The sequence below is a fragment of the Periplaneta americana genome, chromosome 16, assembly GCF_040183065.1.
Source record: "Periplaneta americana isolate PAMFEO1 chromosome 16, P.americana_PAMFEO1_priV1, whole genome shotgun sequence".
In the NCBI taxonomy this organism is placed as follows: Eukaryota; Metazoa; Arthropoda; class Insecta; order Blattodea; family Blattidae; genus Periplaneta; species Periplaneta americana.
In genome coordinates, this window is record NC_091132.1 from 165,683,125 (window position 1) to 165,702,097 (window position 18,973).

At 36.2% G+C, this 18,973-nt stretch overlaps 1 protein-coding gene across 2 annotated transcripts in view; it reads left to right on the top strand.

The window, feature by feature from the left end:
* LOC138691781 (zinc finger protein 493-like) overlaps positions 1–18,973 on the top strand; it is a 75,731-nt gene that overhangs the window by 12,939 nt on the left and 43,819 nt on the right. The window contains exons 3-6 of one of the 2 annotated variants that reach the window (XM_069814162.1): positions 199–339; positions 4,407–4,544; positions 6,443–6,525; positions 14,708–18,429. In XM_069814162.1, coding sequence (XP_069670263.1) covers positions 199–339; positions 4,407–4,544; positions 6,443–6,525; positions 14,708–16,730 — 2,385 coding nt within the window. In that variant the 3' untranslated portion in view covers positions 16,731–18,429. Of the gene's footprint in view, positions 1–198; positions 340–4,406; positions 4,545–6,442; positions 6,526–14,707; positions 18,430–18,973 lie in introns of those variants that run through there. The other variant, XM_069814168.1, reaches the window with a different exon arrangement.

Genomic DNA, 18,973 nt, shown 5'->3' on the forward strand with positions numbered 1-18,973 from the left:
AAACCTACTCGCGTCTTAATTACTATCATTATAGGCTCGTTGCATAATGTACTATTATCTATTATTAATTATTTCCATAATTTCTGCCCTGTGCTGAAGCACTGGCATGCAGTCACAGAATGCAACCCGTAACACTTGTGATCAGGTGCTGTCACATTGCAATATATTACTCATTCATTATTCCTCTTTGTTCTGCAGGAGGAGAATTTATTGGATCTTCACGTGACTAGGATAAAGGAGGAATGCGCGGACGAGAGCTGCGAGGATCACAATCCAGAGATAAAATTTCAAGAAATTAAATTTCCAAATAATTTTGCCATGGTAAAGTGTGAAATCGAGGTGAGTGCAGCTCATTGGTGTGCTGGCTCTTCTTTCCAATGTTTGACTTGTATTGCGTTCATCACAGACACCTTCTCTGTACAGCTATTGATCTAAGTTTGGTTTGCAGTGGGGACAGTAACACTATCGGCATGCTATTTATTGCTTATTTCTTTACTGCAGAATAGCCTGAATTTACAGTGTGATATTGCTGTTTTGTTTAGGTTTTGAAGAAAATTCCTTAAATGAAATACAATTATTTCTAGCAAGATACTATATCTTAATATGAATAATGAGGCGCCTAATTTTGCCATTTTGAATATCGCTTAATAATGATTGATGTATTAATTAAAATGTGTCTCAGTGAAACATACAGCAGAGTCCGTATAGGTCAGTTTCTATCTGATGCTTTTCCAATTCACTGCGGGCTAAAGCGGGGAGATGCACTATCACCTTTACTTTTTAACTTCGCTCTAGAATATGCCATTAGGAAAGTTCAGGATAACAGACAGGGTTTGGAATTTAACGGGTTACATCAGCTTCTTGTCTATGCGGATGACGTGAATATGTTAGGAGAAAATACACAAACGATTAGGGAAAACACGGAAATTCTACTTGAAGCAAGTAGAGCGATCGGTTTGGAAGTAAATCCCGAAAAGACTAAGTATATGATTATGTCTCGTGACCAGAATATTGTACGAAATGGAAATATAAAAATTGGAGATTTATCCTTCGAAGAGGTGGAAAAATTCAAATACCTTGGAGCAACAGTAACAAATATAAATGACACTCGGGAGGAAATTAAACACAGAATAAATATGGGAAATGCATGTTATCATTCGGTTGAGAAGCTCTTATCATCCAGTCTGCTGTCCAAAAATCTGAAAGTTAGAATTTATAAAACAGTTATATTACCGGTTCTTCTGTATGGTTGTGAAACTTGGACTCTCACTCCGAGAGAGGAACATAGGTTAAGGGTGTTTGAGAATGAGGTGCTTAGGAAAATATTTGGGGCTAAGAGGGATGAAGTTACAGGAGAATGGAGAAAGTTACATAACACAGAACTGCACTCATTGTATTCTTCACCTGACATAATTAGGAACATTAAATCCAGACGTTTGAGATGGGCAGGGCATGTAGCACGTATGGGCGAATCCAGAAATGCATATAGAGTGTTAGTTGGGAGACCGGAGGGAAAAAGACCTTTAGGAAGGCCGAGACGTAGGTGGGAGGATAATATTAAAATGGATTTGAGGGAGGTGGGGTATGATGATAGAGACTGGATTAATCTTGCACAGGATAGGGACCGCTGGCGGGCTTATGTGAGGGCGGCAATGAACCTTCGGGTTCCTTAAAAGCCATTTGTAAGTAAGTAAGTAATGATTGATGTAATCTATATGCTTTTCTGTTGAATTAAAGTCTATATTTAGGCTCACACATTTAATCTACATAATATGTATGAGATTTATAGGAAGTTGTGTTTTCAACACGATAGTTATTTACAATACAACTGTTGAAAGTGACATTTTATTTCGTGATTAGGGATGTTTGCGAAAAGAGGCCACAGATCGAGTGTAGCAACCTACGAGCAAAATACAATTGCTTTTAATATGTGTCACATTCTTTTAGGGAGCCCTGAGAAAAAGTGTAGTACATTCAGGGCTGGTTTCACCAAGCCTCACTAAGGTTTCAATGATTCATTAATTTATTTACTTGTTCATTGAATGATTTTTATAGCTCACCAAGCATATTTAGCCTAACGAATGAGTGAAGTTATAATTAAATTTAGTGTTAGAAATTTCCGTCTTTAAAGTTTTAATGTTTCACAAGTTGCAATACAAAATGGCAAAACTTTCGACGTAGAATTGTTATATCTGGAACTGCTCGAATACTATTTCGAGTCAGATAGATATGTTAACAATTTAAAAAACGAACATTTTGAAAATTTGAATGGCACAAAATTTCACGAAAGTTACAGCGTTATGAAGATGGTGGTACTCAAAATTTTAGAAGAAATTGATAGATCATGGGTTAGAACTTCATTATCCTGTAACTTCATTCTCCTGTAACTTCATCTCTCTTAACCCCAAATATTTTCCTAAGCACCTTATTCTCAAACACCCTTAACCTCTTTTCCTATCTCAAAGTGAGAGTGCAAGTTTCGCAACCATACAGAACAACTGGTAATATAAATGCATTATAAATTTTAAATTTGAGTACACTGGTGGCCATAATTCTGGAAACTTTTTGTTTTTGTACTGAATTATTATAACATCTGCTTTGATTCACAGATTTATACAATTGAAAATGTTACTCATGACTGTTTCGTTAATTATGGGGTTATAATCAAGGTATTATATTAAATCCTGAATATTTTAACAATAAATAATCATTACTATGTGGGAAATTATGTTCTTGTCGTTTAAGATCTAAATATTAATTTCAGATTTCATTATAATTTCCCATTATTTACTGTAATAAAAACTGGTCCATTTTTGATTTTAAGATTATTGTTCATCGGTAGAAGCATTGTTGAGCACTGTTAGCATAAAATGTGGACATTACTAGTGTGTTTCTATCATTAGTCTGACTTAAGATTTCGTTAGGTTAACATCTGATTGCTTTACAACAAATTTTATTGATCATTTTATCACAATGGATCCACGAAAGGACTAGACACCTTCTAGGGCAGTCACGCTTCGAGAAGAAGGCTACACATTCGAGGAAATTGCAAGAAAACTTGGTAATGGTGCTACAGTGTCTGGCATCCAGAAGGTATGGCAGAAGTACAAATCCACAAAATCCTGTAAAGGAACACTTAGGACTGGTAGAAAACCTAAAGTAAGTCCAAGAGATGTGAGGCAGATTTGTCGATTAGCATTGAAAGATCAAAGGAACTCTTCTAAACGACAAGAACATAATTTCCCACATAGAAATGATTATTTATTGTTAAAATATTCAGGATTTAATATAATACCTTTATTATAACCCCATAATTAACGAATCAGTCATGAGTAACATTTTCAATTGTATAAATCTATGAAAGAATGCAGATGTTATAATAATTCAGTACAAAAACAAAAAGTTTCCAGAATTATGGCCACCAGTGTACTTTTGAAAGCAGACTGGATAACAAAAGTCTCTCAACTGAATAATAGCCAGCATTTTCCATATTTATTCTGCGTTTAATTTCCCCTCGACTATCATTTATATTTGCTACTGGTGCTCCAAGATATTTGAATTTTTCTACCTTTTCTAAGTATAAATTGCCGTTTATTTGTGATAAAGAAAAATGTCTGTTATGTTTCCTTAATCACATGGCCTCTTTTAAGTACAGCAGTCTGTTGTAAAACTCTGAGCTCAACTCTCAGGATGTTGCATTTCTTTGATATAGCCTACCGACTTAAGAAAAAGAACTATCTTTGTTCTGCATATAATTTCAATATTTAATAATTTCGTTAAATTTGAAGTTGTTAATGTCTGTAGGAATCTCTTTTGAGCCCTAGCTGACAATGTGAATTTAAACTGGGCGGTAGTGCAGGGACGCCGGAAATTTAAGAGGGTGAAGGAGAAAAATGTGGGTAGTTTATTAAAATGACTTTAACTCGCTTGAATATTTTATTAAGTTTTAAAAAAATCACGTAATAGCAATTGAGCTTCTTAAAATAATAATATGAAGTCCACATTATCTTAAGATTTTTCTTAGTTTGATACACCTTGAAGCATTCTTTCACCTAGAGACCGTCATCTCAAAGATGGCAGCGAAACACATTTTATTTTTTCTTTTCATGTTTTGAACACAGCATACCTTCTCTGCAGTCTCGCCTTATTGCCTCTAGGTGTAATTCTGGGAAAGAGCCTCTCTTGCATCCCAATTGAGGTGTTAACCTGGCCCATTATCAGTCATTGCGTGTGTTTCTAAGATCTTGTTGCCCTTTTGGGTTCAATTTTATTTTCTAGGTTGTTGCCTGCGTGGAGAGTTAGCAAATAACGGTCACACAGAACCAGATTGACGGATATTACAAATATTTCAAAACAAATTAATATCATTAATATCACATAATTCATGATGTCTTTATGTTCTGTAGGAAGGGAAGTTATCGCATCTGGAAGCGACAGGCATGAAAGCAGAATGCATGGACGACAGTTGCGAAGTGAAATCGGAGATAAAGGTTGAAGACTCTCCAGTGCCTATGAGCTTTGCATTCGTGAAATCTGAAGTTGATGTAAGTTGTGCACTGTCAGTATACAGATATACGGGTAGTGAACTTTTAATTATATAAAAAACATTAACAGTGTGCAATATTAATTGTGTTTTTGTTTCCAATAGTTTACAAACTCGGACGGCTTTCATTTTTAGATTTGAAATAGAATAATAATTCGCAAATATATTTTTCTGCTAATTAACAAAGAATTATCTGAAATATATATGGAGGAAGAGTAAGGACAGGATTTCATTTTAACTATATTAATATTTCCCCCCCCCACCACCACCACCACCCAATGCCAACAGGTTGTCATTTGATATCTGTCCTGGCAATGCCTTAATTGTAACCCACTTTTGAGATCAGGGCACTTGGAAAGTGGAATTATACTGCCCCGATGATGATGATGATGATGATGATGATGATGATTATGGTCCACACCTGTGGAGTAACATTCAGCGCGTCTGACCGCGAAACCAGGTGGCCCGGGTTCGATTCCCGGTTGGGGCAAGTTACCTGGTTGAGGTTTTTTTCCGGGGTTTTCCCTCAACCAAATATGAGCAAATACTGGGTAACTTTCGGTGTTGAACCACGGACTCATTTCACCGGCATTATCACCTTCATCTCATTCAGACGCTAAATAACCTGAGATGTTGATAAAGCATCGTAAAATAACCTACTAAAATAAAAATGATATGATTATAAATTGTCAGGAAGTTCTTAAACGTAAGCCAGACCATGAACGAACATAGGAACTTTCTCCTTTAAGTAAAAAGGACCTGTGTTCTTACCGGGAATCGAACCCGGGTCCTCATGAACTATAGTCAGAAGCTCTGACCACTAGTCCGTGAGGATGGTCAAATTTTTCCTTGCTACTATTGCTCTAGGAATTACTTTGCTTGACATTCATCGATAGGTTCTAGCTGATAGATAGGTTTATCCAAAACTTGCAGGAGATTTGGAATAATAATAATAATAATAATAATAATAATAATAATAATAATAATAATAATGATAATAATGATGATGATGATGACGATAACGATAATAATAATAATAATAATAATAATAATAATAATAATAATAATAATACATCTATGATTATAACTGTTTGGGTTTATTTTGTTAAAAACAAATCTGTGAAAATACGTAACACTGTTGTGTAGTTCATTTGCTGTTCATTCTCAACTTGATTCATAGTATATTATACTCCTTTCAGAGTAGTTTCTTATATTTTTCTGGACTAACATTTATAAAATCAGCATTAACATAGTTTATTACAGACTTTCATGTGGCATAACTTTCTTTATCTCTCACGAAATTGTTTTCGTAATAATTTACAAACTCCCACAATGACAGCAAATTTCAGGTTCCATACCTCAATCCATTTCGAGACGTGAATCTTCTCAGTCCAGTGGAACTATCTGTATTATATATTATTTTATAGTTATAGTAAAGAAGGCCAATTTGAATGTGTGGAATTAAAATTTTTGTTTTCTGCTATCTTATCTGAAAAACAAGTTGTGTTAGAAAGTTTGCACTTTTAGGACATAAAACTTTCAACAACGATGTATCAAGTAAACGTCAGTAAATATATTTTTTACTGTTGATTTGCTTCAAATATTGTACCAAATTTTGGTTACGTATTTTGCAGTATAATTATACATCACATGGACATATTTTCAAGGTTGAGACTTGATTGCAATGCGTTTCAATACTGGCATATAGCCTGGATTAAAATAATACATGAAGAATTTATTTCAATGCAGTTTGTGGGAACTAATTCGATTTTGTATAGAAATCGTTACATCCTTACTGATAGTTGAGATTGGGTTCATGAGGTTTCAAAAATTATGTCTCTGACTTAGGAAACTGATAAACCAGATGACCATGTCTTTATTATTTACTCACTTTTCCAGGAAGATTTGTCCGATGTGGACAGAGTTCAGCAGGAACTGAAAGAGGAAGTACCTTTAGAAGAGGATGAAGTGTTTCCTGAGAGGTGAGTATACTGTGCAGTGTATTTTCAAGTGTACCACCCACTGCATCAATTCACTTTTATTTTCGCATCTGAATCGCGTTAGGATCACTAATATTTCCATCATGTTGTCCTTCAGTGTGTGAGCATGGCTCCCTTTCTCTCAATTTCAATACCGCACACTTAGGACTAGTGAGCAATATTTTAACAAATTCATGGTGCAGGAAACAGGATTAGTCCACACCTGTGGTGTAAAGGTTAGGGCGTCTGGCCGCGAAACCAGGTGGCCCGAGTTCGATTCCTGGTCGGGCAAGTTACCTGGTTGAGGTTTTTTCCGTGGTTTTCTACAACCCAATGTGAGGAAATGCTGGGTGACTATCTGTCCTGGACTTATTTTACTGGCATTATCACCTTCATCTCATTCTGACGCTAAATATCCTAAGATGTTGATAAAGCATCGTAAAATAACTTACTAAAAAAATGGGATTAGAGACTGATTCAAGGGAGAAGTCTTACATAACAATTAAAACATAATTATTTACCTCAGCATCTTCTGATTTCGAATCAAATATAGATTATTTTGTTGCAATAAAATGTTTATGTTAAAAATTGTGGAGACTTTGAGATTGGTTCGAGTTTTATGTATAAAAATACATCTTGACAACTTTATTTGCAATATATATATATATATATATATATATATATATATATATATTAATCTAATGCCACCAGGTTGTCTTTTCGACATTTCTGATCTTCTCTCCTGGCTGTGGCTTAATTGTAACCCACTTCTGAGGTTGGGGCGCCTGGAAGGCAGAGTTACATTACCCCGATGATGTGATAAGATGATTATGATAATCTAGTGCCAGGAGAGGTCTTAAATCTAAACTCAACCTAAATTCCAGACCATGGACGAACACAGGAATAATCCCCTTTAAGGAAAAATTCCTGTGCTCTAACCGGGAATCGAACCCGGGACCTCGTGAACTATAGCCAGAAGCTCTTGACCACTAGACCATGAGGCTGTTTGATAGTAAAAATCACATTAAGATGAACTTGGTGTACATGATACAGAAAAAGTGATTCACTTAATCATAGGTACAGATAGAACGATTTACAATGGGGGAGCACAATATGATGATAAAAGAAGCTACACTTATCATGATCATACATAAACATACAGTGTATCAAAAAGATATGTGGAACTCAATTTCTAAAACTTACAAATAATTATATATAACAAAATAAATGGAATTGCATGGTGCATCTTTAACATACAACATTCCATACAATAGCCTGTAAGAATTATAGATAGAAAGGAATATAAATTTCTATACACACAACGACAACTATTTTATTTGTGGCTTTCTTAATATTAAATGAAAAATATATGATCAGTATACTTTCTTGCAATACAAGAATATATAACTGATTTGGAATAGTGCCAAAACTGGGAATATGTATTGTGTTTTTATTTATATATATATATATATATTATATATATATATATATATATATATACTTGTTTGTTTTTACTTTATTATGGGATATCTGTATTAATGTTCAATAATTATGATAGATTCTCTAGAATATGCTGTTGTGTTGGGATCTTACTTTTGTCTGCCTGCCATTCAAATCCTCTACCAGGAAGATCCAATCTAATACAGTACAAGGAATAGAAATCGATTGACCGTTTCCATCTCTTTGTTTGTATCAGTTTTTTTAATGGTGATGCACCATTACATGACCTCTTTGTTATGTTATCCCGTTGGATTGCAAAAAGTTCGTTGTCGACTCCACTTACATTTCAAGTTCTTAGATCTTGAAACTCAAGCCTTGTAACTTATGAAAAATTAAGACGATTTCGAAATTCTGACAAATGGAACAGATATAACTCCACATCTACGCTAAGGACGCAAAATGGATTCATACAGGAAGTCGTGAAGGTTATGGAAAATTTAGAAATATGAACTGGAAAAGAAAATATAATACTTCAGCATAATCCAATAAATAATTTCACAGTGAATTGTCACCTCGATCTAGGTGAAATCTGCCACAAAAGTGATACTCACCCAGAAATAGCAAAATCCGTTACTCTTCAGACTATTAACACAAGATATCCACAGCATGATTGGTTATATATCTACATAGACAGCCACCGGTGTATCTTAGGTGGCTAAGGCGCTTGCCTGCCGATCCGGAGTTGCGCTCTGTCGTGGGTTGGATTCATGCGTGGGCTGACTACCTGGTTGGGTTTTTTCCGAGGTTTTCGCCAACTATAAGGTAAATGTCAGGTAATCTATGGCGAATCCTCGGCCTCATCTCGCCAAATATCATCTCGCTATCATCAATTCCATAAATGCTAAATAACCTCGTAGTTGATACAGCGTCGTTAAATAACCAAGTAAAATAAAAAAATCTACTTAGATGGCTCACTCATTAATCTGGATAAAGGAGCTGGAGCAGGTGTTACTTGTCTATATTTTTCATTTTATAAAAATGTCGGCAAATGTACAACAGTTTTTGATGATGAACTTGAAGCTATTTATGCAGCTCTCCAAAATGTTTTTCCTTGGTTACAGAAATGCAAAATATATTTCTCTTATCTGATTCCAAAGCTGCAGTTAGTACAACTACTTTTGCTAAATCAGAAAAAATTAAGGAAATTCTTTGTATGTTAAGGCAGATTCGAATAAATAAGACCTTAGTTCTCCAATGGCTCCCAACCCTTTGTGGAATATATGATAATGGCAAAGCTGGTGGTTCGCCAAGAAAGGAACTAAAATATACGTAAAGAAGAACTACATTTTTTCATATGAGTCCATAAAACGAGTTACCAAAAGGAAAATTACCAGGAATTACCACACTAATTCTCCATGTGAACATCAAAATTCAAGATGGAACAATTTACTACAATATTTAAAATCCATTCCTGATCTACCACGAAAATCTGCTGTGGCCATGTTCAGACTGATTACTGGTCATGACTGTCTTGCAAATCATCTACATCGAATCGGCTTATTGGACTCTGCTAAATATTTATTGTGCAATAAAGAAGATGCCATGGACATGGAACATCTAAAAATCTGTAGAAATTTTGTGGACCTTACATATAAATATTGGGGAGCAAGAAGCAGAATGACTTCGCTGTTAAATATCGACCATTAGACACACACATTAAACGAAAATCTTGTGCGGCGACAAGACGTAAATTTCGAGAAAATTTTCCAGTGAGACCTGTTCCAGCTGCCAGTACAATAAAACTTTATAAGAAGTTCATGCGGACAGGTTCAATAAAAAAAAAAACAGAATGCCATGTTTTGTCGGAACAGAAATTAGACGAGATTGGTGGAACATTGGAAAACACTCCTCAAAAATCTTGTGAGATGTCAAATTTGTGTTGCACTAAATGGAGGACATTTTGAGCAAAGAATGGGAGTGTAGTATGGTCCTACAGAATTACCTGTTATAGTAGCTATTGAAATAGGAAGAGGAGTACGTCAAGGATGCCCTTTATCACCTACCCTGTTCAACATCTACTTGGAACATTTAGTGAAGAACTGCTTCCAGAACATAGGAAGTGTGATAATAGGAGGAAGAATAATAAAATGCATAAGATTTGCTTACGATATGGCGTTGTTAGCAGAAGAGGAGAGATACTAAGGGATATGCTACTAGAGCTAAATGACAACTGTGAGCAATATGGAATTAAAATAAATGCCAACGAGACGAAGATCATGAGCATAGGAAGAAAATTAAAGAAGGGAAATTTGCGGATTCTAAATGAGGCAGTAGAGCAAGTGAACAGCTTCACCTACTTGAGGTGTACTATAAGAAGTAACATGAGCTCCTGCCAAAAAGTCAAAAGAGGAATAGTTCTGGCAAAGGAAGCTTTTAATAGGAAAAGGAGCATCTTCTGCAGACATCTGGTGAAAGATCTAAGGAAGAGGCTAGTGAAGTGGTTTGTATGGATTGTGGCATTGTATGGGGCAGAAACATGGACATTACAACGAAGTGAAGAGAAGCGAATAGAAGCATATGAAATGTAGATATGGAGAACGATGGAGCGTGTAAAATGGACAAATAGAATAAGAAGCGAAGTTGTGTTGGACAAAATGGATGAAGAAAGAATGATGCTGAAACTGATCAGAAAAAGGGAAAGGAATTGGCTGGGTCGCTGGTTGAGAAGAAACTGCCTTCTGAAAGATGCATTGGAAGGAATGGTAAACGGAGAAGAGATCGTGGCAGAAGAATATATATCAGATGATAGACGACATTAAGATATATGGATCATATGGGGAGACAAAGAGAAGGGCAGAAAATAGGAAAGATTGGAGAAAGCTGGGTTTGCAGTGAAAGACCTGCCCTTGGGCAGTTCACTATCAATGAGTGAATGAGTTACTATTGGTTATTAATGGAACAAAAATTCACTTCATTGCCAGGGATCGTACCATGGTCTCTGGTTCTACGTACTAGTTGCTCTAACCACTGAGCTACGGCGAGACTCCATCCACAGCACTGGATCGAATCTTTCTCCTTTGGCATTTACAGATAACCCAGTAGGGCCAAAAATTAATCTTTACGTAGATCATTCACACAACAGTGTATATACTGTGTAATCCCGGCCACCAAGTCACTCAACTGATGCACACGTTGTGTGACGACAGTTGATTTAATATATGTCCATATACAGGGTGTTTCCGGGCTGGTGTTGCAAACTTTCAGCGATGATGGGGAAGGCCACATGTATCAATGAGAGATAAGGAACCCTGGTCCGGAAATGACTCAGTCGAAAGTTATAAGCTAAAATAGTTGTGTGGAAATGAAATTGCAATTTGGCACCACATGCCTTCCTTCCCTTAACCTCAGGAACATTCGTGGAAAGATAGTATGGGCCTGATGTCTCCTACGTAGGAATTTGGCCTGATACAATCTGTAAGCTTGTCTACTGTTCCCATTGGCTCATCCGTATTCGAAAATCAGGTGTGCATATTCTGCTCTCGTGTATTCCTCCATTTCACTAGGACTGGTCGACTGCAACTTGTACACATACACTGCTGTCTACAGACGTGCATATCAGGACCGACCATGTCCGTTACACATTACGCTATCTGCATTGCTTTAGTGTAGTTTCCTGTCCCCACCCCTCAGACAGCGCACTGAGTGAATACTGTAAGTAGACAATGTAAACAACGTCAGATGAATACAGTATGTGTAAGATTTACAGATAAATACACATAAATAAGGTGTACAGAGGAATAAAATTATTTCATTTCCACACAACTATTTTTGCTTATAACTTTCGACTCAGTCATTTCCGGACCAGGGCTCTTTATCTCAAATTGATACATGTGCCCTTTCGCATCATACCTAAAAGTTTGTAACACTAGCCCGGAAACACTCTGTGTATGTTGAATTTTTCTCCATTAATAAGCAATAGTAACTCATTCATTCACTGATAGTGAACTGCCCAAGGGCAGGTCTTTCCCTGCAAACCCAGCTTTCTCCAATCTTTCCCAATAATAAATCAAAATTACCAAATCAAATTCCCATAAATCTACAAAACTTATTACTGCGAATGAATAATAAATTAAATAATCATTAAGATAAAATAACTAAAGCACGCAAAAAACTTACATATAAAATAATTTAAAAGCAAATAAATACGAATAATACTCATTGAACAAATTGAAAAACAAAAACTGGACTTAAATAAAAAAACTAAAGATTATACACAATAAAAAGAAAGTAAAGTCCGTGGAGTAAAGCCACTGAGGGAAAATACCAAAGGACAAAGATTCGATCGAGTGCAATGCATTGAGCCTCGGCATAGCTCAGTGATCAGAGCACCTGGTACATAGAATCGGGGACCCAAGTTCGATCCCTGATGCGCGAACGCGAATTTTTCTCCATTAATAATCAATGGTAACTATAACAGATACTTCTGTAAGACCAAAAAAAAAAAATAATAATCTGTACGCAAAATAAAAATAAAACGAGAACAGAACGAATAAAAAAAAGGCCCATTCACAGATTTTTTTATTGGGTTATTTTACGACGCTGTATCAACATCTAGGTTATTTAGCGTCTGAATGATATGAAGGTGATAATGCCGGTGAAATGAGTCCGGGGTCCAGCACCGAAAGTTACCCAGCATTTGCTCGTATTGGGTTGAGGGAAAACCCCGGAAAAAGCCTCAACCAGGTAACTTGCCCCAACAGGGATTCGAACCCGTGCCACCTGGTTTTGCAGCCAGACGTGCTGACCGTTACTCCACAGGTGTGGACCATTCACAGATGATGGGTTTAAATTAAGTTCAGATCCTGCTAAATGGGTGATCAATGAAGCTACTAAAGATTACGGTGCAATGTGTGTGTGTGGAAAATGTCGAATCGAATTTTGAAACATCAAAAACACAATATGCAGGTCCAGTAACATATTTTTCAAAATCCGGATTCACTTATTTGAATATTGGATATATATGTATGTTTAGTATACACATTGACGAAACTTGAGTTGTTGAGAGTATTGGGAACAATAGACTGTGCCGGTAATATTTAGCATTGTCTGTGATAATGCGGTAGTAGCAATCCTACTGGTTAGCAATTATCTATGGATGCATATTCCCTTCGTATTGAACTTCGTGACTGTATTTACTAGACTGTGCTTGCATTATACCTACAAGAAAAACAGTAGAAAGAGTGGACTGAAAACTGATTGAATATTTTCAGTCACGCAAAGAATATTAGCATAAAATGCTTCAAACAATTGTCGCTCGCTGTAGTGAAATGTCACTCAGTTCGAGGACTTCCACTGTGTTGATCTGAAGAAAAATTTTGCTCAGCAAGTAATGGCAACTTCATACATTGTTTGGAAACAATTGCAGAGTTTGATGTGTTTTTAGCTAAACATGTTGTACTGCATCGCAACAAGCAAAAAGGTTTCCTAATTTCAAAGTGCGAAGACAAACTATACATTTTTTATACACTACGTATAAGATTATGGTATAACATATGGTATACCACATTGCAACCCGAATTGTAGAAACAATCGCACAAACAGCACATTTGTTATTTTTATTATTATTATTTTTTTTAATGTACCGAAGTACATATGATATTTCCATGCAGATGTTCTGCGTCATCGTACGATGAAAGACTAATGGAAGAGAGAAAAATTCTCTCTGGCACCGGGATATGATATGCGTAAATCACTTCGTGATTTAAGACGGCGCTTATTCCGTCGGATCCCGGCCAACTAGTCACTCATAACGAGTGCACCTCAACACATATGTGGACTTCAATCCTACGTTCATAGACATCTATGATGTAGTGAAGAGGGCGGCCACTAGAGGGAACCCAAGAGTTAGAACTTAAACCTGAGACGATTCTGTCCAACACCGTGATGGATATCCGGTGTGACTTAGTGGATAAAGGATCAGCACCTAGAGCTGAAAACCCGGGTTCACACCCCGGTGCCGGAGAGAAGTTTTCTCTGTTCCATTACTCTTTCATAGCACATTGGTGTTCAAATACGACAAAGCAGAGGTTCATGATTTCTTTTTTTTGTGTAGCGTAATCTTCGATGCAACTGTAACGTGAAAACATAATTTCATTCACTTTTAAGCACCTGCAAACATTTATTTCTTACCATCGACCTGGTTGGCGAGTTGGTAGGACGCTGGCCTTCTATGTCCAAGGTTGCGGGTTCGATCCCGAGCCAGGTCAATGGCATTTAAGTGTGCTTAAATGCGACAGGCTCATGTCAGTAGATTTACTGGCATGTAAAAGAATTCCTGTGGGACAAAATTCCGGCACATCCGGCGACGCTGATATAAACTCTGCAGTTGCGAGCGTCGTTAAATAAAACATAACATTTTTATTTCTTACCTGTTTTTAAAACAAAAATTGTGTGCAAGTTGACCCAAACCAGCAGGTGACTTTAGACAGCGATTTCTTATGAAAAAGAAAGCGAACCAAGAGTTGACAAAAATTATAAGTTTCACATAAATTTTGTTGTATAGGTCAGTACTAGAAAGTTGAGTCGATTTTAATACTTCCAACACAACTCATGAATTGTTTACAACAATGTATCTCTAATGGTAACGTACGTTTTGGTGAAATAGGTTTGCTTTGGTTTCAATGTTCAACACTGTAATGTACATTTGTTGCGACTATTCTATTGACTGATAGTATATTTTTGTCAGGCTTGCAGTTCACGATGGGAGTGATATATCTTCAGAATCTGATGGTGTTCCACATGAAGAGAACGACAATTTACATGATATTCCCAAGACTTCAGGTTTCTCAGGAAAACATATCCGAATTCTTGAAGATAAGGAGTGGCAATTCCAAATATCTAAAAAGCGGTTCTCAACTACGGCAAAATTAAAGACGAATTCATTTGTGGTCAAGAAATCTTACCAATGCGATGTTTGTGGTAAGTGTTTCTCGCATAGGGGTAGTGTAAACAGGCATAAACGCCTTCATACAGGCGAGAAACCTTACAAATGCCATGTTTGTAATAAGAGTTTTTCGCAGTCTGGTAGTCTAAAAAGTCATGAACGCCTGCACACAGGCGAAAAACCTTTCAAATGTGCTGTCTGTGGTAAGTCTTTCTCGGAGGTGTCTAATCTAAGAAGCCATGAACGCCTGCACACAGGTGAGAAGATTTTCAAATGTGCTGTTTGTGGGAAGTGTTTCTCCGATTCCAGTAATCTAAGACAGCATGAACGCGTGCACACTGGCGAGAAGCCTTTCGGATGTGATGTTTGTGGTATGGTTTTCTCTTTTTCACGTAGCCTGAAATTCCATAAACACATTCACTCTGTCCAGAAACCTTTCAAATGCGATATTTGTGGTAAGTTTTTCACGAACCGAAGTACTGCAAAAAGGCATGAATCCCTGCACATACGTGGCAAACGTTTCAAATGTGATGTTTGTGGTAAGTTGTTCTCTGCGTCAAGTAATCTAAGAAGACATGAACTCCTGCACCGAAGCGAGACACCTTTCAGATGTGATGTTTGCGATAAGTGTTTCTCGGATGCCAGTAATCTAAGAAAGCACGAACGTCTGCACACAGGCGAGAAGCCTTTCAAATGTGATGTTTGTGGTAAGTTTTTCTCGGTGTCAAGTAATCTAAAAAGACATGAACTTCAGCACCGAAGCGAGACACCTTTGATATGTGATGTTTGTGGTAAGTGTTTCTCGGAGGCCAGTAGTCTAAGAAAGCACGAATATCTGCACACAGGCGAGAAACCTTTCAAATGTGATGTTTGTGGGAAATGTTTCTCGAAGTCGAGTAATTTAAAAAGGCATGCACTCCTGCACAGTGGCGAGAAACCTTTCCAATGCGATGTTTGTTGTAAATGTTTTGTGGATTCGAATTCCTTAAAAAACCATCAAAACATTCACACACGCGAGAAACCTTTCAAATGTTATGTCTGTGGTATGAGTTTCTCTCTTTCGGGTAGCTTGAAAACCCATGAACGCTTGCACACAGGCGAGAAAGTTTGGAATTGCGATGTTTGTGGTAAGTTTTTCTCGGTGTCAAGTAATCTAAGAAGACATGAACTCCTGCACCGAAGCGAGACACCTTTGAGATGTGATGTTTGTGGTAAGTGTTTCTCGGAGGCCAGTAGTCTAAGAAAGCACGAACGTCTGCACACAGGCGAAAAACCTTTCAAATGTGATATTTGTGGAAAATGTTTCTCTAAGTCGAGTAATGTTAAAAGGCATGTACTCCTACACAATGGCGAGAAACCTTTTCAATGCGATGTGTCTGGTAAATGTTTTGCGGATTCGAATTCATTAAAAAACCATCAAAACATTCACACAAACGACAAACCTTTCCGATGTGATGTCTGTGGTATGAGTTTCTCGCATTCGGGTAGCCTGAAAAATCATGAACGCTTGCACACAGGCGAGATAGTTTGGAAATGCGATGTTTGTGGCAAGTGTTTCTCGAATTCAAATTGCCTAAAAAGACATGTACGCGTCCACACAGCCACTAAACGTTTCAAGTGCTATGTTTGTGGTAAGTTTTTCTGGGATTCGAGTTCTCTAAATAGACATCAACGCAGTCATACAAGCGAGAAACCTTTTAAATGTGATGTTTGTGGCAAATGTTTCTCTGATTCGAGTAATTTAAAAAGACATGATACCTTGCACTCACGCGAGAAACCTTTGAAAAGCGTTGATTGTGCTGTTTCTCTTAGTCGACTATCCTAAGAAGACAAGATCTACTGCACACAGTCAAGAATCCTTTTAAATGCTCCGTTTTTCAAATGTATTTTGTGTGATATATGTTTTATTCCTGGAGCCTAAAATCGTGAACTTTTGCATTCAGGCGATAAGCCTTTTGAATGCGATTTTTGTCGTATATGTTTCTTGGCGAATAGAAGTCTAAAAATCCATGAACGCCTATGGACAATGGAGATACCTTTAAAATGCGACGTCTGTGGGAAGTGTTTTTCGATGTTTGTAAGGCAACAAGTCATGAACAGCTGCACAGGGGCGAGAAGAATTCTAAATGTAATTGCTGTCATAAGTGATTCTGATAGTTCTAGGTAATTCATTCTGTGCCTTGGGGGAAGACATTAAGTGCCATTAGGAAAGTTACGTGAAATTGCAAAAACAGAGTTTGGATAGGTCTATGAACCATATAGGATAAAAGTTTGTTTCAATCCAGTACATTTGATTTAATATAGTATTAATTATTGATTAATCATATCTCTAAAATTAAACAACAGCATATTTAATAGTAAATATATATGCAGACCGCTGCCTGCCTCATTGTTTGTGGAGTTACTATTATATTCACCCAGAGGTTATTTTTAGTGAAGTATGATTTAGGAATTTGTGTTACAAATACCACTGATTGTCATAATTATCTTTAATAATCTGACTTTACAAGGAGTTTTATGACATATTTATGTGTCTAGTTTACACACAACATGAACATCGGTTACTCCCAAGGACTATCTTGGGGCGTGCTTCCTTATAGGGACAGTGCTATTTCTCTTATGATTAGAGCCTAGTTTAGGTGTGTGTGTGTATTAATCAAAAAGGTCACATAAACATGTATCCTATTCTCAATAATTTCTAACCCCTAATTTTCGATTAAGACACACATTGTAACGGTCCCTTACTACACAAGTGTTTAACTGAGGAATCTTTGAAAACAAATAAATTCAGGAAAAAGAATACCCAAAAATTACAATATCTCCCTTTATTATAACTTCTCTTAAATATAATTAGCAGCAAACTTTCAACAATTAGTAACAAGAATATCCCCTTTTATTTTAATCTTTGTCTTAAATAGAATTAACAGCAAACTTCCATCAATAAGTAACAAGAATATCTCTCCATACTATAATCTTTCTCTTAAATAGAATTAACAGCAAACTTCCATCAATAAGTAACAAGCATATCTCCCAGTATTATAATCTTTCTTTCTAGTAGAATTAACAGCAAACTTCCATCAATAAGTAACAAGAATATCTCCCAGTATTATAATCTTTCTTTCAAATAGAATTAACAGCAAACTTCCATCAATAAGTAACAAGAGTATCTCCCAGTATTATAATCTTTCTTTCAAATAGAATTAAGAGCAAACTTCCATCAATACGTAACAAGAATATCTCCCTATATTATAATCTTTCTCTTAAATAGAATCAACAGCAAACTTCCGTCAATAAGTAACAAGAATATCTCCCTATATTATAATCTTTCTCTTAAATAGAATTAAAGCAAACTTCCATCAATAAGTAACAAGAATATCTCCCTATATTATAATCTTTCTCTTAAATAGAATCAACAGCAAACTTCCATCAATACGTAACAAGAATATCTCCCTATATTATAATCTTTCTCTTAAATAGAATCAACAGCAAACTTCCATCAATAAGTAACAAGAATATCTCCGTATATTATAATCTTTCTCTTAAATAGAATTAAAGCAAACTTCCATCAATACGTAACAAGAATATATCCCTATATCATAATCTTTCTTTCAAATAGAATTAACAGCAAACTTCCATCAATAAGTAACAAGAATATCTCCCAGTATTATAATATTTCTTTCAAATAGAATTAACAGCAAACTTCCATCAATAAGTAACAAGAGTATCTCCCAGTATTATAATCTTTCTTTCAAATAGAATTAACAGCAAACTTCCATCAATACGTAACAAGAATATCTCCCTATATTATAATCTTTCTCTTAAATAGAATCAACAGCAAACTTCCATCAATAAGTAACAAGAATATCACCCTATATTATAATCTTTCTCTTAAATAGAATCAACAGCAAACTTCCATCAATAAGTAACAAGAATATCTCCCTATATTATAATCTTTCTCTTAAATAGAATCAACAGCAAACTTCCACGAATAAATAACAAGATTATCTTATTCAGCGACAGTCCTCTTTTACATATCTGTTAAAATCTCTAAGCCCACACATAACCCAT